The sequence below is a fragment of the Sander lucioperca genome, chromosome 10 (assembly GCF_008315115.2).
Source record: "Sander lucioperca isolate FBNREF2018 chromosome 10, SLUC_FBN_1.2, whole genome shotgun sequence".
Classification (NCBI taxonomy): domain Eukaryota; kingdom Metazoa; phylum Chordata; class Actinopteri; order Perciformes; family Percidae; genus Sander; species Sander lucioperca.
The window spans coordinates 1,320,384-1,339,456 of record NC_050182.1 but is presented as its reverse complement, the minus strand read 5'-3'; the positions used below and the strand labels follow the sequence as shown (position 1 = coordinate 1,339,456).

The window sequence follows — 19,073 nt, the reverse complement described above, 5'->3', positions numbered from 1 at the left end:
AGGCTGAACGATGACGCCACGATGCAACTCGTCTACAGAACGGAGGTGCACGCATGCACGCATGCACGCACGCACGCACGCACGCACGCACGCACGCACGCACGCACGCACGCACACATGCATACACACATGGCAACATAAATAAACAAGGCACTAACAATACTAATGTTCCTAATGTGAAATATGGCTTTTAGCTGTGTATGGATTTTGTAGCTGACGCTTTTTTCCTAAGTTTTTCTCAGTTTCTCAACGTGAAATTACTTTGATAAAAAAACGGCCGTATGGTGCTTCCAGTGTTTCAGTGTGTAACTTATCTCAGTGTTAACTATCTCTGAAAGATGCTGCACCATCTTTGTAGTTTGTTGTTGTAACATCATTTCACCAACCTCTAACGTTCTCTCTCTCTCTCTCTCTCAGACGGTGATGAATAATCTCAACCCGGTGTGGAAAACCTTCAAAGTTTCTCTCAACTCGCTCTGCAGCGGAGACCACGAACGCAAGCTGCAGGTACACACGCACACTCAAACACGCACACACACACACACACACACACACAGTGTCTCGTATCAGTCGATGGTTTCGTGGCTCCAGTCTATTTAAAGTCCAGTGAGTGTTCTATTTTTTTTTTATAGGTCAAACTTCATGCTTTTATTGTGGAGGGCACCATCTATACTCAGTGGAAAGGCATGCATACATTATATTATATTTAAGTATATTTCTACCCATGCCAAAGTATGTTGGTAGTCCATCTTCTTGGCTCTGATGCAGTGTATAAAAGTATTTTTCATTTGTTTAGTGGCAGCTGTCATCGTCACGATAACGGCAAACAACATGAGTGTTTCCTAAACAGTGTGAAAGTGTCTTTAGTTTCTAGGAATGTGAAATATGTTGTGTGTGAATCATCTTCCAGCTCGTCTCTGCAGTTTTCTGTAGACACTAAACTAAAAGTCCTATTGTGTGTATCCTTCCTCAGAACACTTCTTCAGTTTTTCAACCCTGCTTGGTTTACACCCGTCTTCACTCGTTTTTTCTGTTTCTGCCTGCAGCTTTTGAGTCGTCTTTGTGCTCGTAAAATCATTTCTCCAAAGCGCCGCTAACGATCCAAACCTCCACAGAGTGTGATATTTAAGGAGACTATAGTTCAAACTGTCATTCAACAACCATGGCTGAATGTGTCACATATCTGGGAGGGCCTGTTTTCTTTGAGAGAAAGTATGAAAAAAATAAAGTGTTTTATCAAACATTCATATCAAGCTGTCATAGGCACTTCATCTTTGGCGTCACTGGGTAAAAAAACCCATAATAATCCTACAGGATATTGTAATTTAGGACACCGGGGCCGTATTTTAACGATCTAAGCTCAACGCGTGAAGCGCCTAGTGCAGGTGTGTTTAGGGCCTAGTGTCCAAATCCACTTTTGCTAGTTTGACGACGGAAAAAAGGGTCCGTGCGCCGGGCGCATGGTTCTAAAGGGTTGTACTTAGTGTCTTCATTAATCAGAGGTGTGTTTTAGGCATAACATGCAATCAACCAATCAGAGATCATCTCCCATTCCCTTTAAAAGCCAGGCGCGTTTGGACCTTGGAGCATTGCTGTTATGATGGAGGATTAGCACCGTAATATTTTTATTTGTAATCTTCTGCATGTGTGTGTGCTGCTGTGCGTCCCTGTGTGTGTAACAAGCATACTGTGCGTGCGCTGTGCACGAGCCTAGGAGCATTTTACTAATGCTCTGTTAAAATAACAATGAAATGCTGCGTTATTGACTTTAGACCAGGTTGTTGTTGGTCAATGGTGCCATCACTTCCCACTGCCTCAAGATAGCAATACTCCCAGAATGCACCTGAACACACCTCCCTGTAAGACCAGCATGCCCAGAATGCACCTCAACACACCTCCCTGTAAGACCAGCACGCCCAGAATGCACCTGAACACACCTCTTTGTAAGACCAGCACTCCCAGAATGCACCTGAACACACCTCCCTGCACGACAATGGGCCACAAATGGGTGCAGGTGCATTTGCTGTTTAAACGACGTGGGCGCTGGACGGGGAACTGAGAACTTCATCGGTCTTAAACTAGCAAAGAAACTTGCTTTGGGCTGCGCTGGGTGCAAGATAGGGCTGTTAGACTTTGAGGTGCGTTCCCGCTAAGTCTGTGAGGGTTATTTGGGGCTCAATGCCCCCCTAAAAAAGGTCTAAAATAGCCAATGACAGGTTTAATATCCTGTGTATCCGTCACCGATGCTATGCACCTGTAACCCTGTCAAGGAAATGGTTAACAGAAATGTGGTGTTGGCCAATCAGAGGAGGTTGTCCAGACTCCCTCCTTTGGCTGAGTCTCTATCTGATCTGTCAGAGGGAGAGCAGGAGACGGTTGTGAAGTTTAACGTTGGTAGTCCCCTGAGAAGAAGTTGGTCATTTCATGGTGCAGATTAGAACCCAAATTGAAACGTAAGCAACTAAAATTGCTGAATGTTAGAACATTGTGTCAAACTGGTTGTTATTACTGAGACTTATAAAATGTCAGGTTTAGTTCCATCATAGTGTGGCAAGGCACTGTCACATCGCCCCAGGTGAGGATTTAGGGCCTAAGTGCATGCAGGCTCTCTATCAGACGTTCTTCTGAACACTTTCTGTAAGTTCACAATCCTGCAGACTTCGCCTGAAGCAGTTACCCACAATTCATAGCGTTGTGACGTTAAAACACAAAGTTACAGGACCGGGAAGAGCCCAACATTGTTACAAAAAACAGCGGTAAACAAGGAGGAGTGGCACATTGAATATACATAGAAACATTAACCTTAAATATTTCAGAAATCAGAGGAATGCACAGCTGGTTTATTCATCCAAACATTTCTTTTAGTTTTGCTTAAAGCTGTGTTGGCATTCGTGAACGTGCCCTGTTTTCATCGGTCTGCTGCGGCTGAATGTTTGGATTCAGAGCGCCTCTCAACTAATGACAAGACAAGGCTGTGAAATATGAAAAAACTGATACCGTGAATAACCATAACATACATAAAACATAACACCATCTTTTGTTTTTACAGTGAAAACAGAGGGAGTGCTGCTGCTGTACACACACACACACACACACACACACATGGACACACACAGACACACACATGGACACACACAGACACACACAAGGACACACACACAGACACAGACACAGACATACACACACACACACACACACACGGACACACACACAAGGACACACACACACAGACACACGGACACACACACACAAACACACACAGACACACACACAAGGACACACACACACGGACACACACACAAGGACACACACACACACGGACACAAACACATACACACACGGACACACACAAGGACACACACACACACACACAGAAACACACAAGGACACACACACACACACACACTCTCTAATGTATTCATATATTCACACACAGATATAATTACTCTCACACACATTTCCCTGGCGCTGCGTCTTTCTGCGATCTAATTGGCTCGCTCCTCCACTTGACTCCTGTCGACCTTACGGAGAGAGAAAGCTCTCCTCCGTGCCGTCCCGTCTTCAGCTGTCATTAACGTTCTATCAGCGTGACATTTACAGTTGTGTCGCTGGACAAAATAAACAGACACTGGTTATTAAAGAGAATGATGAGCAAACATTCAACAACATACATCTTCATGAGTTGGAGAGAGAACCGTAGAAATAAAACCAATAGAACACTGAGACACTGAGCTGTTTGCCATGGTCATGTGTGTGTGTGTGTGTGTCTGTGTGGTCTCCATCGTCTTCTAGCGGACTGTCAGCATTCCTCTTCACGCCCTCCGATCTATTTATGAACTCTGTCAGTCTGTCCTGGATTTCGTCTGATTTATTCCCTTCCTGTTGCCCATTCTAGTCCAAGTGCTGCCAGCGATCAGCCTCATGTGGAGGCAGCCCCGTTAGTTAAAGTGCACTTTAACCAACGACATGCATATCTTCATGTTTAATTCATATCTTAACACACACGTCAAACTGCCTAGTTGTGCACCAAACCAGAAAAGCAATTTACTGTCAAATAAATCGCTGTTCTAGTTTACATTAAACAAATTTTTTGGGGGGGACGAAACATGGAGGACCTAGAGCAAGGTACACATACCCCTATGAGTACTCTGGAGGACTGCAGGGGGTGTGTGTCCCCCTATGGGTCCTCTGGAGGACTGCAGGGGGTACAGGAGATTTTTTTGCAAAATATTTTTCAGTTACAAGGCTGTTGAACCAGACCATTGTTCCTCTTTGGACTTTTTTTTTTCTACCAAAAATGTGACATTTTTGTCGCCTTCTTTGGACCTATTCCTGCTTTCCTTCCTTCTACTGTTTACTAAGTTTGTCTCTTTTTTTTTGTTGCTGTTGTTGAAGTTTGTCGTTTTTTTGACCTATTGTTGCCTCACTTCCCTTCCCTTCCTTTTTTCCAAGTTTGTCGCTTTTTTCAAAGATTTTGTTTTTAGCGTCCACTGAAGTTGTTTCTGTATTTTTGTCTGCTCAGTGCACCGTGTGGGACTGGGACTCAAACGGAAAACACGACTACATTGGCGAGTTCGAGGCCACGTTCAAAGAGATGAGAGGAGCCATCGATGGACGACAGGTAGCAAACTATCTTCTTTTTCACATAACCACGGCTGAATGAATGAATGAATGAATGAATGACTGAATGCCTTTGGTGTGGACGAAGCAGGGGGAATCATCAAGATAACTTTCTCATCACCTAACCCAAACATTTATGTCTAAAATAAGGCCCTAAGGCCTGTCAAATATGACTCCAATTTATTAATTCCCGCGCCTTCTTTCATCGGACTTACCAGAACACAAAGATCAATCTGAGACGAAGAGTTCAGTTAAGCAAGTTTATTGAAGTCCAGCATATAAGTTATAACACACGTGTGGACACACAAAAAAGATCCTAAGTATCCCTGACCGCAGACAAAATATACGGGGTACAGGTTCACTCAGGCTCTGTCAAAATGTGCACCCCCGCCTGACCATTTTTCCTAATCTTTTATATCTTGCTTGGAGGCGTCTCTCCTCAGGAGGAAGTCCTGTCTCCGGGAGATGTTCCAGCTCTCACAAACCCACACAAGATCCAACCCCCCCGTTCCACTTCATCGTATGGTAGAGTACTGCGTACACTCAGATTCCTGAACTTATATGGTAATCAGAGCTTGAGCTAACTAGCCGTGTGTTCCCAAGTATATACATATACAGGGGATACAAATTAGAGGATGCATACCCGAACCGAGCTTGTCGGGAGCCGACGGGCCGTGCCGAGTTCGGACAGATATTTAGAAATGATGTTCAGGTTCTGGTCGGGTTCGGTCACATCAGCGCGATAAGGCATTGAACATTTTAAATTTAAAACAGCTTATTATGTAGGTGCGCGCCTGTGTTAACTGCGCTTGTTGCCCCGTGTGCACTGATACCTCATCTGTTGACATTTCCAAATGCCTTCCTACAGTTGCTTAATAAAAGCTTTCCACACAAACAAACGTACATGTGTCATTAGTATGAGAAAGAAATGACATTTTAACTGTGTCGGGCTCGGGTCGGGCTCGGACAGAAATATCTTAATGCCCGTCGGACTCGGGTCAGGTTCGGTTACTGCTCTGTCGGACGAGGGCCGGGCTCAGACAGAAAAATTAGGCCCGATCTGCACTCTAATGCAAATATAATAATGAGAATAACACATCTAGAATATAGAAATATTTCTACAACACACACATGGGAGCCATCGATGGACGACAGGTAGGAAACTTTCAGATATCAGCCTCTCAAAGTCATCTTCTTTCTCAGAGAACCACGACTGAATGAACACGAAGAGTTATTCATTGTGAATAGTTGCATTTAACCCCAACTCTAATTATTCAGTCTGGCGTTTAGGTAATGTCTTATAATTTTATAGTTTGTGTTTTTACCAACGTTGTAGTACTCGAGATCGGTCTTAAGACCCATTTTTGAAGGTCTCGGTCTCGTCTCTGTCTCGGATAAAGAGGACTCTGGATTTTATTTCAAGACCACAACTGCAGGGATATCACTTAATTGCCTGTGCATTGTCTGATTTGGGTGTTAAAACTTGCAAATGCAACCAATAACTTGACTCATATGTAATTTGAAATGGGTTACCGTAAACCCCCCTCTCCCTGCTCCCTTTACACACACTCCCAAGAAAGTGAATGCGGGAGACAGGACAAGAAGCTCTGGCTGTCTGACACAAGCCTGGTCTTGGTCTTGACTCGGTCTCGACCCCTCAAAGTCTCGGTCTAAACCCCTCAAAGTCTCGGTCTAGACCCCTCAAAGTCTCGGTCTAAACCCCTCAAAGTCTCGGTCTAGACCCCTCAAAGTCTCGGTCTAGACCCCTCAAAGTCTCGGTCTAAACCCATCAAAGTCTAGGTCTCAATCCCTCAAATTCTTGGTCTAAACCCCTCAAAGTCTCAGTCTAAACCCCTCAAATTGTCGGTCTTGACCCCTCAAAGTCTCGGTATAAACCCCTCAAAGTTTCAGTGTCTCAGTCTAAACCCCTCAAAGTCTCAGTCTCAACCCCTTAAAGGCTCGGTCTCGATACACTCTGGTCTTGGTGATGACTTGGTTTAGGTGGTCTTGTGTACAACACTGGTTTTTACTTTGGATTTTTAACTATCCATATCTTATTTGTATTAGTGTGCATTTGTCTCTAAATTAAACCTTTCATCTGTTTTTATATGCTGTTTGTGACCGTGTGACGCTAGCTTGGCTGAGTGAGGTAGATAAATTGTATTCCAGCAGAGGATTGAAAGAGGACTGAACAGGTACAGTTAATATTTCAGTTACCTGCGAACACACAGAGATGGTTTTAAATTCCCCTGGGAGGCTGATGTCTGACATAAAGTTTCTCCTTCAGCTGCACGATCAATTCCCCGGCTCAGTGAGAGTCAGACTGAGCGACACCAACTCACACTCAGAGACACACTGTTACACTGAGACAGCCTCACATGCACACACAGGAGGACGTTTCCTGCTATTGGATGGATCAGGCCAGCCATTAGGGAATATGAACAGGGGGATCAAAAAGGTCTAAATTGGGCCCAACCAGTCTTCCAAACCTTACAACGATATCAGTCATTTCTTCCTCCACTCTAATACGACCAAGGCTTTGAATTAACATGTGTCTCGGTCTAAACCCCTCAAAGTCTCGGTCTAAACCTCTCAAAGTCTCGGTCTCGACCCTCTCAAAGTCTCAGTCTAAACCCCTCAAAGTCTCGGTCTCAACCCCTCAAAGTCTCGGTCTCGACCCCTCAAAGTCTTGGTCTAAACCCCTCAAAGTCTCGGTATCGACCCCTCAAAGTCTCGGTCTAAACCCCTCAAAGCCTCGGTCTAAACCCCTCAAAGTCTCGGTCTAAACCCCTCAAAGTCTCGGTCTAAACCCCTCAAAGCCTCGGTCTAAACCCCTCAAAGTCTCGGTCTAAACCCCTCAAAGCCTCGGTCTAAACCCCTCAAAGTCTCGGTCTAAACTCCACAGAGCTGTAGAGGAAGGTCTGGCAAAGGGAGACTACACTATGACTCCAACACCACAACTGTACATCTAACCCTTCCTCACCTTACTTCCTGCACAATTTCCATACTTTTATTAATTATTATAGTTTATTGACATAACCTTTTGCTCACGTTGTACTGATTTAGGGATGTGAAGACAATTGAAGATACTCCAGGAAATGACATCACAATAAGCAAACATACCAAAAGTAGGCATTGGAGGAAACATTTCTATTGCAGAGTCCAAAGAGTTAAGAAGAAATTACCCGATCTCCATCCGGCCCTGCCGCTCCAGGATTTTTTTCCTGAACGAGCAAATTAGCAGGGTTTTTTAGAAACGCACCTTTGGGGCCAAACGGTTTATTTTGACACCCGGCGTGATGTAATTACCTGCGCCGGAGCTAATGAAGACACAGCTGTAGAGAAAAAGAGCTGTTGGACAGAAATGAGACAGACGCTAATTAAAGTGCTCTCTGCTAACGTCTTCCAAACGCTCGGCTTGAGGTGTTTGCTCTGGAAACTCCCTGAAGATGAGAACACTAACAATGTGCGAGTGTATTGACGGAGACGCTCGCTGTCGGCTGCCTCGTTATCGGTGACGGGGAGGAATATTTTCCCTATAATGATCGTCTGTGGCGCTCTGGGGAAATGATGACAGGGTTTTCATTAACCCAGCTGCAGAGCCTCGCTCCTTCCACATTGGAAACATTTAAATAAATCCATCTTATGAAGGCTGAAAACAGCGGAGGAGCCAGAGGTAAACATTCAGGGACCAGGGGGAACAGTAGTGTAGTCTAGTTTTTTGTAATGAGTATACCACATGTGTCAAACTCAAGCCCCATGGGCCAGAAATTTGGATCTGGCCCCCATATTTTGCTGCTTTTTTCAGCATTTCTGTCGCTTTCTTCGACATTTTTTATGCATTTTGGCATTTTCTAAGGCATTTTTGCCAACCAAACTGTAAGTGAGAAGATCATAGGAGACATGCAATAATACAATCAAAGATATTTGACATAAAAGCAATAAACTCTACATGTCTGGCCCTTGATGTGAGTCTAATTTTGTAGTGTGGCCCTTAGTAAAGCTGAGTTTGACACCGCTGGAGTATACTGTCATTTTTTCCCTCAGAGCATTAGATTCGTCTGTCCCAGAGCATCGTGTCCCAGAGCAACGTGTCCCATAGCGACGTGTCCCAAAGCGACGTGTCCCAGAGCAACGTGTCCCAAAGGGACGTGTCCCAGAGCGACGTGTCCCAGAGTGAAGTGTCCCAGAGGGATGTGTCCCAGAGCAACGTGTCCCAAAGGGACGTGTCCCAGAGTGAAGTGTCCCAGAGCGACGTGTCCCAGAGTGAAGTGTCCCAGAGGGATGTGTCCCAGAGCGACGTGTTCCAGAGCGACAAGCCCATACGTTGTTTGTAACGTTACCGCGTAAAGCATCAGCATCATCTGGCTCATTTTCTGTAGTTTCTGTGATGTTAATGTCTGCTGCAGTGCCACTCAAAACAGCAGTATAACTTCAGGGGCAGGCTTACCAAATCACTGAGAGAGTGTAGTTTAAATTTGCTTTCATTTCATATATCTACTTCAGTGATTCACATTCGTTCATTTCAGTGGTGTAGTTTACGTGATACTCAGGTATACGCAGTATACCCACTAAGAAAGCTCCAGGAATTCCATATACCCTCTTAAAAATGCCTAGTGACATGTAACAACATACTTCCCATTAGATTTTTGATATATTTTGAATTGTCAACTGTGGTTTTCTTCTACACAAAATAAAGGTATTTTCACCATAAATTGGTGCATAAAAGTGTAACAGAATGCAGGAAATTAAGTCGTTGATGCTCAAAACTTCCCTTTGGGAGGACACCCAGACCCCCCACTTGTTTTAGTTTTTCTTACTGCTGACAGCACTTCAAATTTAAAAACAACAGAGCTACGTGAAAAGCAGAAAAAGTGTAGTTTGGCAGTACTTTCAGTCAAAAGAAGGCCATTCAAGTCCAGCTACATGTTCAATTTGCAATGCTGATTAGTCTTGTGGTGGCGAGGACCCTAAACTATACACAACATCACCGCTGTTACAACATTTGGTATGAAACATCTGAAAGAATACGAGTTGTGATGAAGGAATCTACAGACAGCAGCCAAAATGCAGCAACTTCAGGTACGGCAAAGGAAGGACAGTCACTGTTTACTTCATTAATGAGTTTACTGTGTTCATGGACTGATGATGGGACGAGGATTCAGCAGAATCTCAACCAGGGAAATCGGTATTCGGCCGAACCCCAAACACCTGGATTCGGTGCATCCCTAATTTTTTTGTTTTGTTTTCTTTTAAGATTATTTTTTGGGCATTTTAGGCCTTTGTTTTGACAGGACAGCTGAAGACATGAAAGGGGAGAGAGAGGGGGAATGACATGCAGCAAAGGGCCGCAGGTCGGAATCGAACCCGGACAGGAGGATTCGGTATTCGGTTTCGGATTCGGCAGAATCTTAACCAGTGAATTCGGTATTTGGCCGAACCCCAAAAATCTGGATTCGGTGCATCCCTAGTACATTCATTTGAGGCTTCTGGTCTTTTATTTCTTCCCCACTCCTCCCATGTACGCAAAACAACTGAATTTCCCAGAGATGTGGACTTGAGACTTGGTAACTTAAGTCCACATCTCTTGGAAACCAGCCAATCATGTACTTGATGGGCGACTAATACCTTGTTTTTTGTCTTTTTAAAGACCAAATACTACAGGTAAGAGTGCTTCATCTTGGGTGTAACATAAAGTGACTTGACTTACCATACCTTGTGTTGTCTTCCTGTCGACCATGCAAGATGCAACTTTTAGTTGTTCTGGGTCAGAATATTAGCTTTTTTTTTTTAAGACATTTTTGTTGTTTTTAACCCATTTTTGAAGCTTTCTTCGACATTCCTGTCACTTTTTTTCTCGATGTTTTTGTCTCTTTTCCCGAAGTTCTTTACTTTTTTCGATGTGTTTGTCGATTTTTTTAAGACATTTTTGTTTGGTTTGTTTTTAACCACGTTTTTGAAGCTTTCTCTGACATTTCTGTCACTTTTTCCAAAGTTCTTTTGTCAATTTCTTTCTTCAAATGCTATATAATTGAATAAAAAACCCAAATTCAATGAAAGTAGTGAACTGATCATTTATTTTACTTGTGAAGAGCGTTGTAGGGAACCATCCACGTTGTTTTTTTTGTTTTTTTTACAATTTCATTGAAAGAAACCTAAATTTCTGATATAGAAACTTTTTGAAAATGGGTCAAATTTGACCCGAGGACAACAGGAGCTTGACTAGACTAGACTTGACTCAAACTGTGACTTTACTTGCCCCCTAAAATATTACTCGAGACTTGCATGAGACTTGGACCGAATGACTTGAGACGTACTTGGGAATGATTGGGTTTAGGCAATAGAAGGAAGTTGGTTATGCTCAGGATAAAATACAGGTAAGGGTTATGGTTAGGGGGTTAGGGTTAGGGTTAGTTACATACTAGTTAACAAACTATCCATTATATTTTTGATATATTGTGAATAGTCATCTGTGTTTTTCCTTTACACATAGGCTAAATAAAGGTATGTCCACCGTAAATTGGTGCATAAAAGGATATCCGAATACAGGAAATGAAGTTGTTCAAAACTTCCTTGGGGGAGGACACCCAGACACCCCACTATAAAATGCCCCAAAAAAAAGGCCCATTCTGGCCCATATATACAGTATAGGCCCATACATATACAGTACAGTATACCCACTGCAATATGTTAGACTACACCACTGTATCAAACTTATTTTCAACCGTCAAAACGACACAAACCAGCTGGGTAATGTCAGCATTACCCAGCACGGGATCTGGTCGTAACACAAATACAATATAAAACTGCTTTTTAATGAATGTGCAGCTGTCTGAGTTTGAGGAGTCTGAAACAGCTGGAGGTGTTGCCTGGTTACCAAACAAAGGGAGGGACGGGGACATAGCTGTCTGCTGTTGTTTTATGGTCATCAGTTTTTTTTTACAATGTTTTCTACAGTATGATCTGAAGGTCTGGATGAACTGTAGCTTAAGATACATTCCTGGATTGGAGAACAAAACTCTCTGGGTTGTTTGCATTTCTTTAAACCAATCACAGTCATCTTGGGCGGCGCAGCGACGGTGGCTCTGCTAAATAGTCTCAGGAATTAACTTGTTTTGGTGGAACTGTTGCACCCCGCAAAAGAAAACTCCACATACAATATTAACGGTCCAATGTGTGGGAATTTCTCCCATCTAGCATTGGGATCATATATTGCAATCTAATTCAAAGTACGTATTACAGCTACGGTAGCCTTCACGCTTCAAAAAGGGCCGGGAAGCAACGACACCCATTAGCAGCATTAGCAGCACCTGTGAGTTTATCCTGTGACAGTGAAAACGTGAAAGGCGGAGCAGTATGTCCTGTATGTCCCTTAATGGCTAACGTATTTCAAGATGGAGCATGAATATGGAGCGTCTACCTCAGTTCATGCAAACGCAAATGTAAAATTTCAAGCCAATAGGAATACTTGGAATTGACGGTGGTGGTAAATATTCATGAAAAAGGACGAGTTTGTGAACGGGCAACACAGATTTAGATAATGAACAACTAAACACGTTACACACTGGACCTTTATATGAAGTTAACTGTTGACACAAATACAGTAACGTGAGCTATTTAAATCAGCTGATACATGGTTAAAACTCATTGGCTCTTACCAGTGTATCTCCGTGTGTACTTCGTCCACAGCAAAAACTTGATCTACCCTATTGACCCGAGTATACTGTAAGATGACCCCGATAATAGGACGACCCCCCCCCCCCCCTCCTTTACAAGACTTTATGAGGACAAAATCTTGTCTTAGAAAAGAAAATACTTTTATTTGAAATTAGTCCCTCATTTAGTTTTTCAATGACATATTCACACACCCTCCAGTCATTCTTACGGAGGCGGCCGGTTTGGGGAGTACAGTATGCTTTTTTTGTATGTTGGCATTGGAGGACGCTCATTTTGGGCTCAATGATGATCCATTTTGACAGCAGAGATACCGCCAAAAACGTGCACCTAAGTCTTCCACAAACAAAGATTAGATTCAACTTTATTGTCATTGTGCAGAGTACAAGTACAAAGGCATGAAATGCAGTTTGCATCCAACCAGAAGTGCAAAAAAAGCAGAAAAGTGCAATGTGATATACAAAGTATCAACACATTCTCACACTCATCTCATAAAATATGTACGTTTGGTCAGGTGCCTTTGTCGTTCTTATTGACGCTAAAAGTCTCCTTTAGCTATAAGTAAAGGCGCTTGGTCGGGACTATTGCCGTCCCTTTAGCGCTTTAAGTAAACGGGCTTGGTCGGGACTATTGCCGTCCCTTTAGGGCTTTAAGTAAACGCGCTTTGTCGGGACTATTGCCGTCCCTTTAGCGCTATAAGTAAACGCGCTTGGTCGGGACTATCGCCGTCCCTTTTGACGCAGTTATGTTTAGGAAAAGGTCGTGGGTGGGCGTACGGTTCTGTGACACACGGGAGGAAAGTAAAAAGCGACTATAGCAAGCGTGACAAGCGGGACGCGAACCCCGCTCTCCTGGGTGAAAGTCCTGTGATTGACCCATCCACCCCCCCAACCAACCTCCTTACATACTACTCTCTAAATCCTCTCCAACTGCTGCTCTCCCCGGTGCGTTACACAAACACGCTGAAAGACGCCTTTTTCGTCGCATCAGACGCTGACAGCCACTGTCCAAATGTCCTTATTTTACGAGTTCAGAATGAGAACGGGTTGCAAGTATAGACAGGATAAGAAGGGACAACACTGTAGTTGTAAGTGACTTTATCCTCCATTGAAAACTCTCTGCTTGGACGACGCTGCACTCACACTTTCCAGCTGTAAAAAGAAAACTGTAAAATCCCCCAGAAACAGGAGGTCTTTTTCTCCTGGCTGTCATCCAGCAGAGGAGGAGGAACAATGACTCGAGTCCCAGTGGGAAGACTCCCCCACCTCTCTTCTTTTTCATCTTCATCCTTTGTTCGGGTTTTTATTTATTGGCCTTCTTTCCACAGCTGACAGCCGGCTGCCGACCGGCGGCAGAGACACAGGAATCCCTCCGTGCCGAAGCCTCGGGGGAGTTCTCCATTCATCCTCATCCATCCGTCTCTCCCGACACAAATTGAGTCCAAACTGCTGCGTGTCACCGCGGCTCAGTGTTACCGAGTCACTCTGAATCCTCTGCAGCCTCGTTATGGGCGGCTGAAGGATCGTCTTTTAGCTCGGAGGGTTTGTGGTTAACGCGGCCGTCTGACAGATTCTTCCTCTTCTCTCTCTAAGCGACTTTGAGTCAACTTAGGTGCACGAGAGATGCTATATAAATTCAATTTATTATTATTAAATACAAACTGCAGCTCTGATGTTTCCTCTCCGGCGGAGTTACCGAGGCTGAGTCACTTTGTCGAGAGCGGAGTGATTTGGGAGAAAAAAAACCTAATTGGGATTACACAGACTAATATGAGATTAGATATAATTACTTTATACATCTTAAATTACAGGCCTGTGTGCTGCTGGTTTATAAACACAAATGTGTAATAGGGCTGCCCAATATATCCTTCTTGTAACTGGCACATGAACACATCACAGAAGGCTGTGACGTATCGCAAAAGATACTCCGAAATTTTGAGTCTCGATGCTTTTTATATTCAATTCAATGTTCAAGTTGTTCAATAAAAGATTTCCCCAAAAGAATACGGTTTCTTACATTCCTGTCTTTAAAATCTAGATTTAAAAGATAAATAGACCAATCACAACACAACGTGTTGGCGCCATAAAAATGTAATATACAGCTTGCAGACTTTCTCTGCTCCACTCCAAATCAAACCAAAAGGATAGGCACTCAACACATTCTCACTCCCATTGTGTATGATACCGACACTTGGTCAGGTATCTTTGGCGTTGTTATTGACGCTAAAAGTCTCCTTTAGCGTCAGATCTAAACGTGCTTTATCTAAATGTGCTTGGCCAGGAATAATGGCGTCACTTATGATGCAGTTAGATTCAGGAAAAGATGGTGAGTGGCAGTGGTGAAGTCTACGTGATACGCAGGTATACGCAGTATACTCACTCAGAAAGCTCCAGGATGTCCATATACTCTCTTAAGAATGCAATGAAATGGGTCCATGGTTAGCTCACCTGGTAGAGCGGGGCGCCCATATATAGAGGTTTACTCTTCGACGCAGCAGCCGCAAGTTCGACTCCGAGCTGCAGCCCTTTGCTGTAGGTCATTCCCTTCTCTCTCCCCTTTCAAGTCTAAGCTGTCCTATCCAAATAAAGGCCTAAAAATGCCCCAAAAAAGAATCTTTAAACAAAAAATAATAATAATGCAATGAAATGAAATATCCACTTGTCTATGTCACTCTCTGCACTATGCAAGTTCATTTAATTGGCACATTTCATTACACAATTCAAAGTGCTTCACATAATGCATTGAAAACATAAAGAACACATACAGCATAAACTTTTAAAATGCAAATTATAGTAAATTAGTAAAGTTTATTCTGATTTCTCGTGCACAGATCTCTCAACTAGACCACCTGTTTCAGTGGTTTATTCGGTTTATCCCTCCTGGTGTCCTCGGCGTCAAATTTGACCCATTTTCAAAAAGTTTCTTTATCAGAAATTTGAGTTTCTTTCAACTAAATTGTCAAAAATAAATAACTTGGATGGTTCACAACAATGCTCTCCACAAGTTACATAAATGATCAGTTCACTACTTTCATTTGAATTTGTTGTTGTTTTTTCAATTTTATAGCATTTGAAAAAAAAAAAAAAAATGAAAAAAGAATGTTGAAAAAAGTGACAACAATTTTGGAAAAAGAGCAGAAAAAAAATTGAAAAAAAACTTTGGAAAAATGTGACAAAAACAACGAAAAGTGACAAAAATGACGAAAAAGATGACCAAAATGTTGAAAAAAAAGTTTGTATTTTAAATTTTGACGCAGAAGAACTGAACGTTTCCTGGTCGACGAGAAGACAACACAAGGGTTAAATAAATGTATTAATCCGTTTTTTAAAAAGACTTTCATGTGTGTAAGGTTTTCTGGAGTTGAAATGGGAATACCGATTGAATGACTTCTGTCTGTCCAGTTAAATGTGAACATATATATTATATACATTTAGCTTACAGAGGAAGACAACCTGTAAATAATGTGTTTGGGTTTTCAGGTGCAGTGGCCGTGCTTGAATCCGAAATACAGAGTCAAGAAGAAGAACTACAAGAACTCTGGGATCGTCATTCTGAACCAGTGCAAGGTGCATGTGGACGTCGAGATTGGGCCAGACTAATGCTTTTTTGATTTCATTTGATTTATTTAGTTGTATCAAGAATGCCTTACACATGAAAAAAAACAATACATCAAATACAATCAAGGATAAAAACACAATAAAGTCCAGGACTTATTTCCATTGTGGTCCTCAATACATAATATAAGGACAAGACAAGAAATTCACAGAGTGTATATTAATCAATGACATAACATGAAAACATTTTTCTTAAATAAATAAAAATAAAAATGGTATGGGCCCTTTGATCGATTCCGCAACCCTCTCTAGTAACCAGACATTGATACTCTTTTTAAAAGAGTTCAGGCTGGAAATGACTTTAATATAACAATCTAACTTATTCCACTGAACTGCCCCTATATAGGCAAAAGTTCCTTTCCCTAACATTGTCTTAAATTTATAAGGACACAGGTCAAATATGCTGCCACGAGTATAAATATTGTGTGTGTCCTTTACCTTAGTTATAAGACACAACAAAAAAATTGGGACCTGTAACTCGTGTTTTCACAACCTTGTACCCCATGAAAGTTCCCTGGAACGGCAGTCAAACCCGTAACTTACTCCCTGTGAACTCGTACCAGATGGTTGAACTCCCAGTTACAGTTTTTGACGTCACACACACATAAACAACAATGGTGACCCCTGTTGATGCTGTACAGAGGCTGGTGATTAACGGTGAGAAATAGAAATAAATAGACATACAAATTGCTAGTATCAGCTAGCGCTAGCTAACATCAACGTTAGCTAGCCGCTAGCTAATGCTATCTAACGCTAACTACAAGGGTTTGTCGTGACTTTGCCTGGAACGCTACCAAGTCGTGAGTCGTGACTTGAAGTCGGTACTTATGGGCTAAAAATTGTGTCTGGAACGCAGCATGAATGCACAAGGATGATTAAACACAGGTGGACAAAATCAGGAAGGGGGCAGGCAATTACAAAAGGCGGGAAAACACACAAGGCTGGGAGGAAACCATGGCACAGAGACGGCTTAGAACCATTGCTGCGTCTCATAGCTCTTAAAATTGCATCCCCGACTCCTCCACTTGCCTCCCTTCCTTGAGTCTAAAGGCCGTTTTACAGTCAGACAAAATTACGTAGAACTTGGTAGTGCGCCAGAATTTAAAGTGCGCGACCAAAACTTTTTTTCAGTGGCGCGTGACAAAGCGGAAACAGGAAGCATCGGAAACAGGAAGCATGGACGAGCTCGATGGTAACGTGATGCCAGGACTCTCAGAGTGACTGCAAGTCTCTCTTGTAAACTTACTGGGTTAAGATGAGTTATTTTATGGTGACTGAAAGGCTTGATCTGACCAAGTAGCTCATCCAATCAAATCGAAGCATTGACGTCAATGCGGCTGCCAGTTCTGCTGTTGTTTACCTTTTTCTTCTAGTCCGTAGAAATAGCAAAGTCGGTAGCCTTTCCTCATTAGCGCCACCTCTGTTCAGGAGAAGACTGCAACTAGTGTCGTGACCACCACGCACAAGTATAAATAGTTACGGCGCTCCCGTGACGTCACACTGTCGTGCGACAGGTCAGGTACAGCGGGAATGCTTTAGTCCGCGAGGAAATCATGGGAGGAGAGAGGAACCTATTGACATCAGGACAGCTGAAACCCTACGCATCCAAATGCTAAAAACACATCTCTTCTGACTGCACCTTGGATAAAAACAAAAAAAAAAAATATATATATATATATATATATTTCTTGACGCTGCACTTTCATATGGCTCTTTGTAGTTTTGCTAATGTACTTGCACTTACTACTTTGAGTTTGCACCTTCAGGGTTGAAGTCATTTAATTGGAAGTCACTCTGGATAAAAGCCTCAGCTAAATGACATTTAATGTGATGTAATGTAATGGAACGGAGGAAATGTGTTTTAGAGGGATGACTTCAACTTCAACTTGCAGCAAGATACATAAATACATACAGGTTCTACACACAGTCCAACTGGAACACAACCGTAACAGTACGAGGACAAATAAATAAAGACACAAAAACAGTTTTGTCCCTGCAGCCATTACACTGAGGAATAAGTCATAGCTATACTCAACCCGTTCTCACTCCATATTCGTAAAATACGGACATTTGGACAGTGGCTGTCAGCGTCTGAAGCGACGAAAAAAGTGGCCTCTAGCGTGTTTGTATAACGTACCGGGGAGAGCAGCAGCTACACGGGGTTTAGAGAGTAGTACGTAAGGGGGAAATTCCGCATTGGGAGGTTGGTCAGGATGGAGGATGGGTCAAACACAGGATTTTCACCCAGGAGCCTGGGGAAAACAGTGTCATGATTGGGTATTAAAGGAGCATCCCCAAATGTACCGCATGTTTCTTCTTTAACCACCCCGTTATTCCCGCGTGTAATGGAAACGTAAGCCAACCCACGACCTTTTCCTAATCTCAACCGTCCTGTTCCCGCGTGTCACGGACCTTTTCCTTAACATAAGACTGGCGACAGACTAGATGCGTTGCGTGAGCGTGTCAGCTGCGTGGCGTGTCCGTTTTTATTTTGACTCCCATGTTAACAGGTTAGAGCGTACACACTGCCTGCGTGACACGCATGTCTCAGGCGCGGCTCGAGTCGCGCCGAAAATGCGTGCATTCTAGAAATAGGACTGACACCTATTTTTCGCAAGCGTGTTGGAAGTGTTTCCAGACAACATAGAATATGAAAAGATGTTTAAATGTCATTATGACACGAATACATCTAATAAATGACATGTTGATGTTTGAAAGTCTCGAGGTTTTGACATAAATGCAGATATAAATGTAATAAAAAATATATATTGCACCTGTAAATACGAACAAAATATTCTGTAGCCTATTTTGCCTCAATACTGCCGACGTCAAGCATCCGTATTTTACGAGATGGGAGTGAGAATGTGTTGCTATACTTTGCATATATTGTTGCTTTTATGTATGTATTTATTTATTATATTTTAACCTTTATGTATGTTTTCACAACCTAAACAACTTTTTACTAATTAAATTTGTTTTACTTTCTTTTTACTATTAGTATTTTAGTTCACATCAATATTTAAGTATAATCTGGACTGGTAAGAACTTTTTAATTTGAATTTTTGCCATTTCTTAATTAGGTTGAATGATGTGTGATATGTGCCTCTCACAAAATCTACCTCTGGGTACAAATAAAGTAACTTGAACTTGAACTTGATGGATAGC

General features: G+C 42.6%; 1 protein-coding gene across 1 annotated transcript in view; it reads left to right on the top strand.

Moving 5' to 3' along the window:
- The window catches only part of cpne4a (copine IVa), a 98,547-nt gene that overhangs the window by 43,269 nt on the left and 36,205 nt on the right, over window positions 1-19,073 (top strand). The window contains exons 6-9 of the mRNA XM_031308362.2: window positions 1-45; window positions 418-507; window positions 4,523-4,621; window positions 15,774-15,860. The exon at window positions 1-45 is cut by the window's left edge and continues 39 nt beyond it. Of these exons, the coding sequence (XP_031164222.1) occupies window positions 1-45; window positions 418-507; window positions 4,523-4,621; window positions 15,774-15,860 (321 nt within the window). The remainder of the gene's footprint in view (window positions 46-417; window positions 508-4,522; window positions 4,622-15,773; window positions 15,861-19,073) is intronic.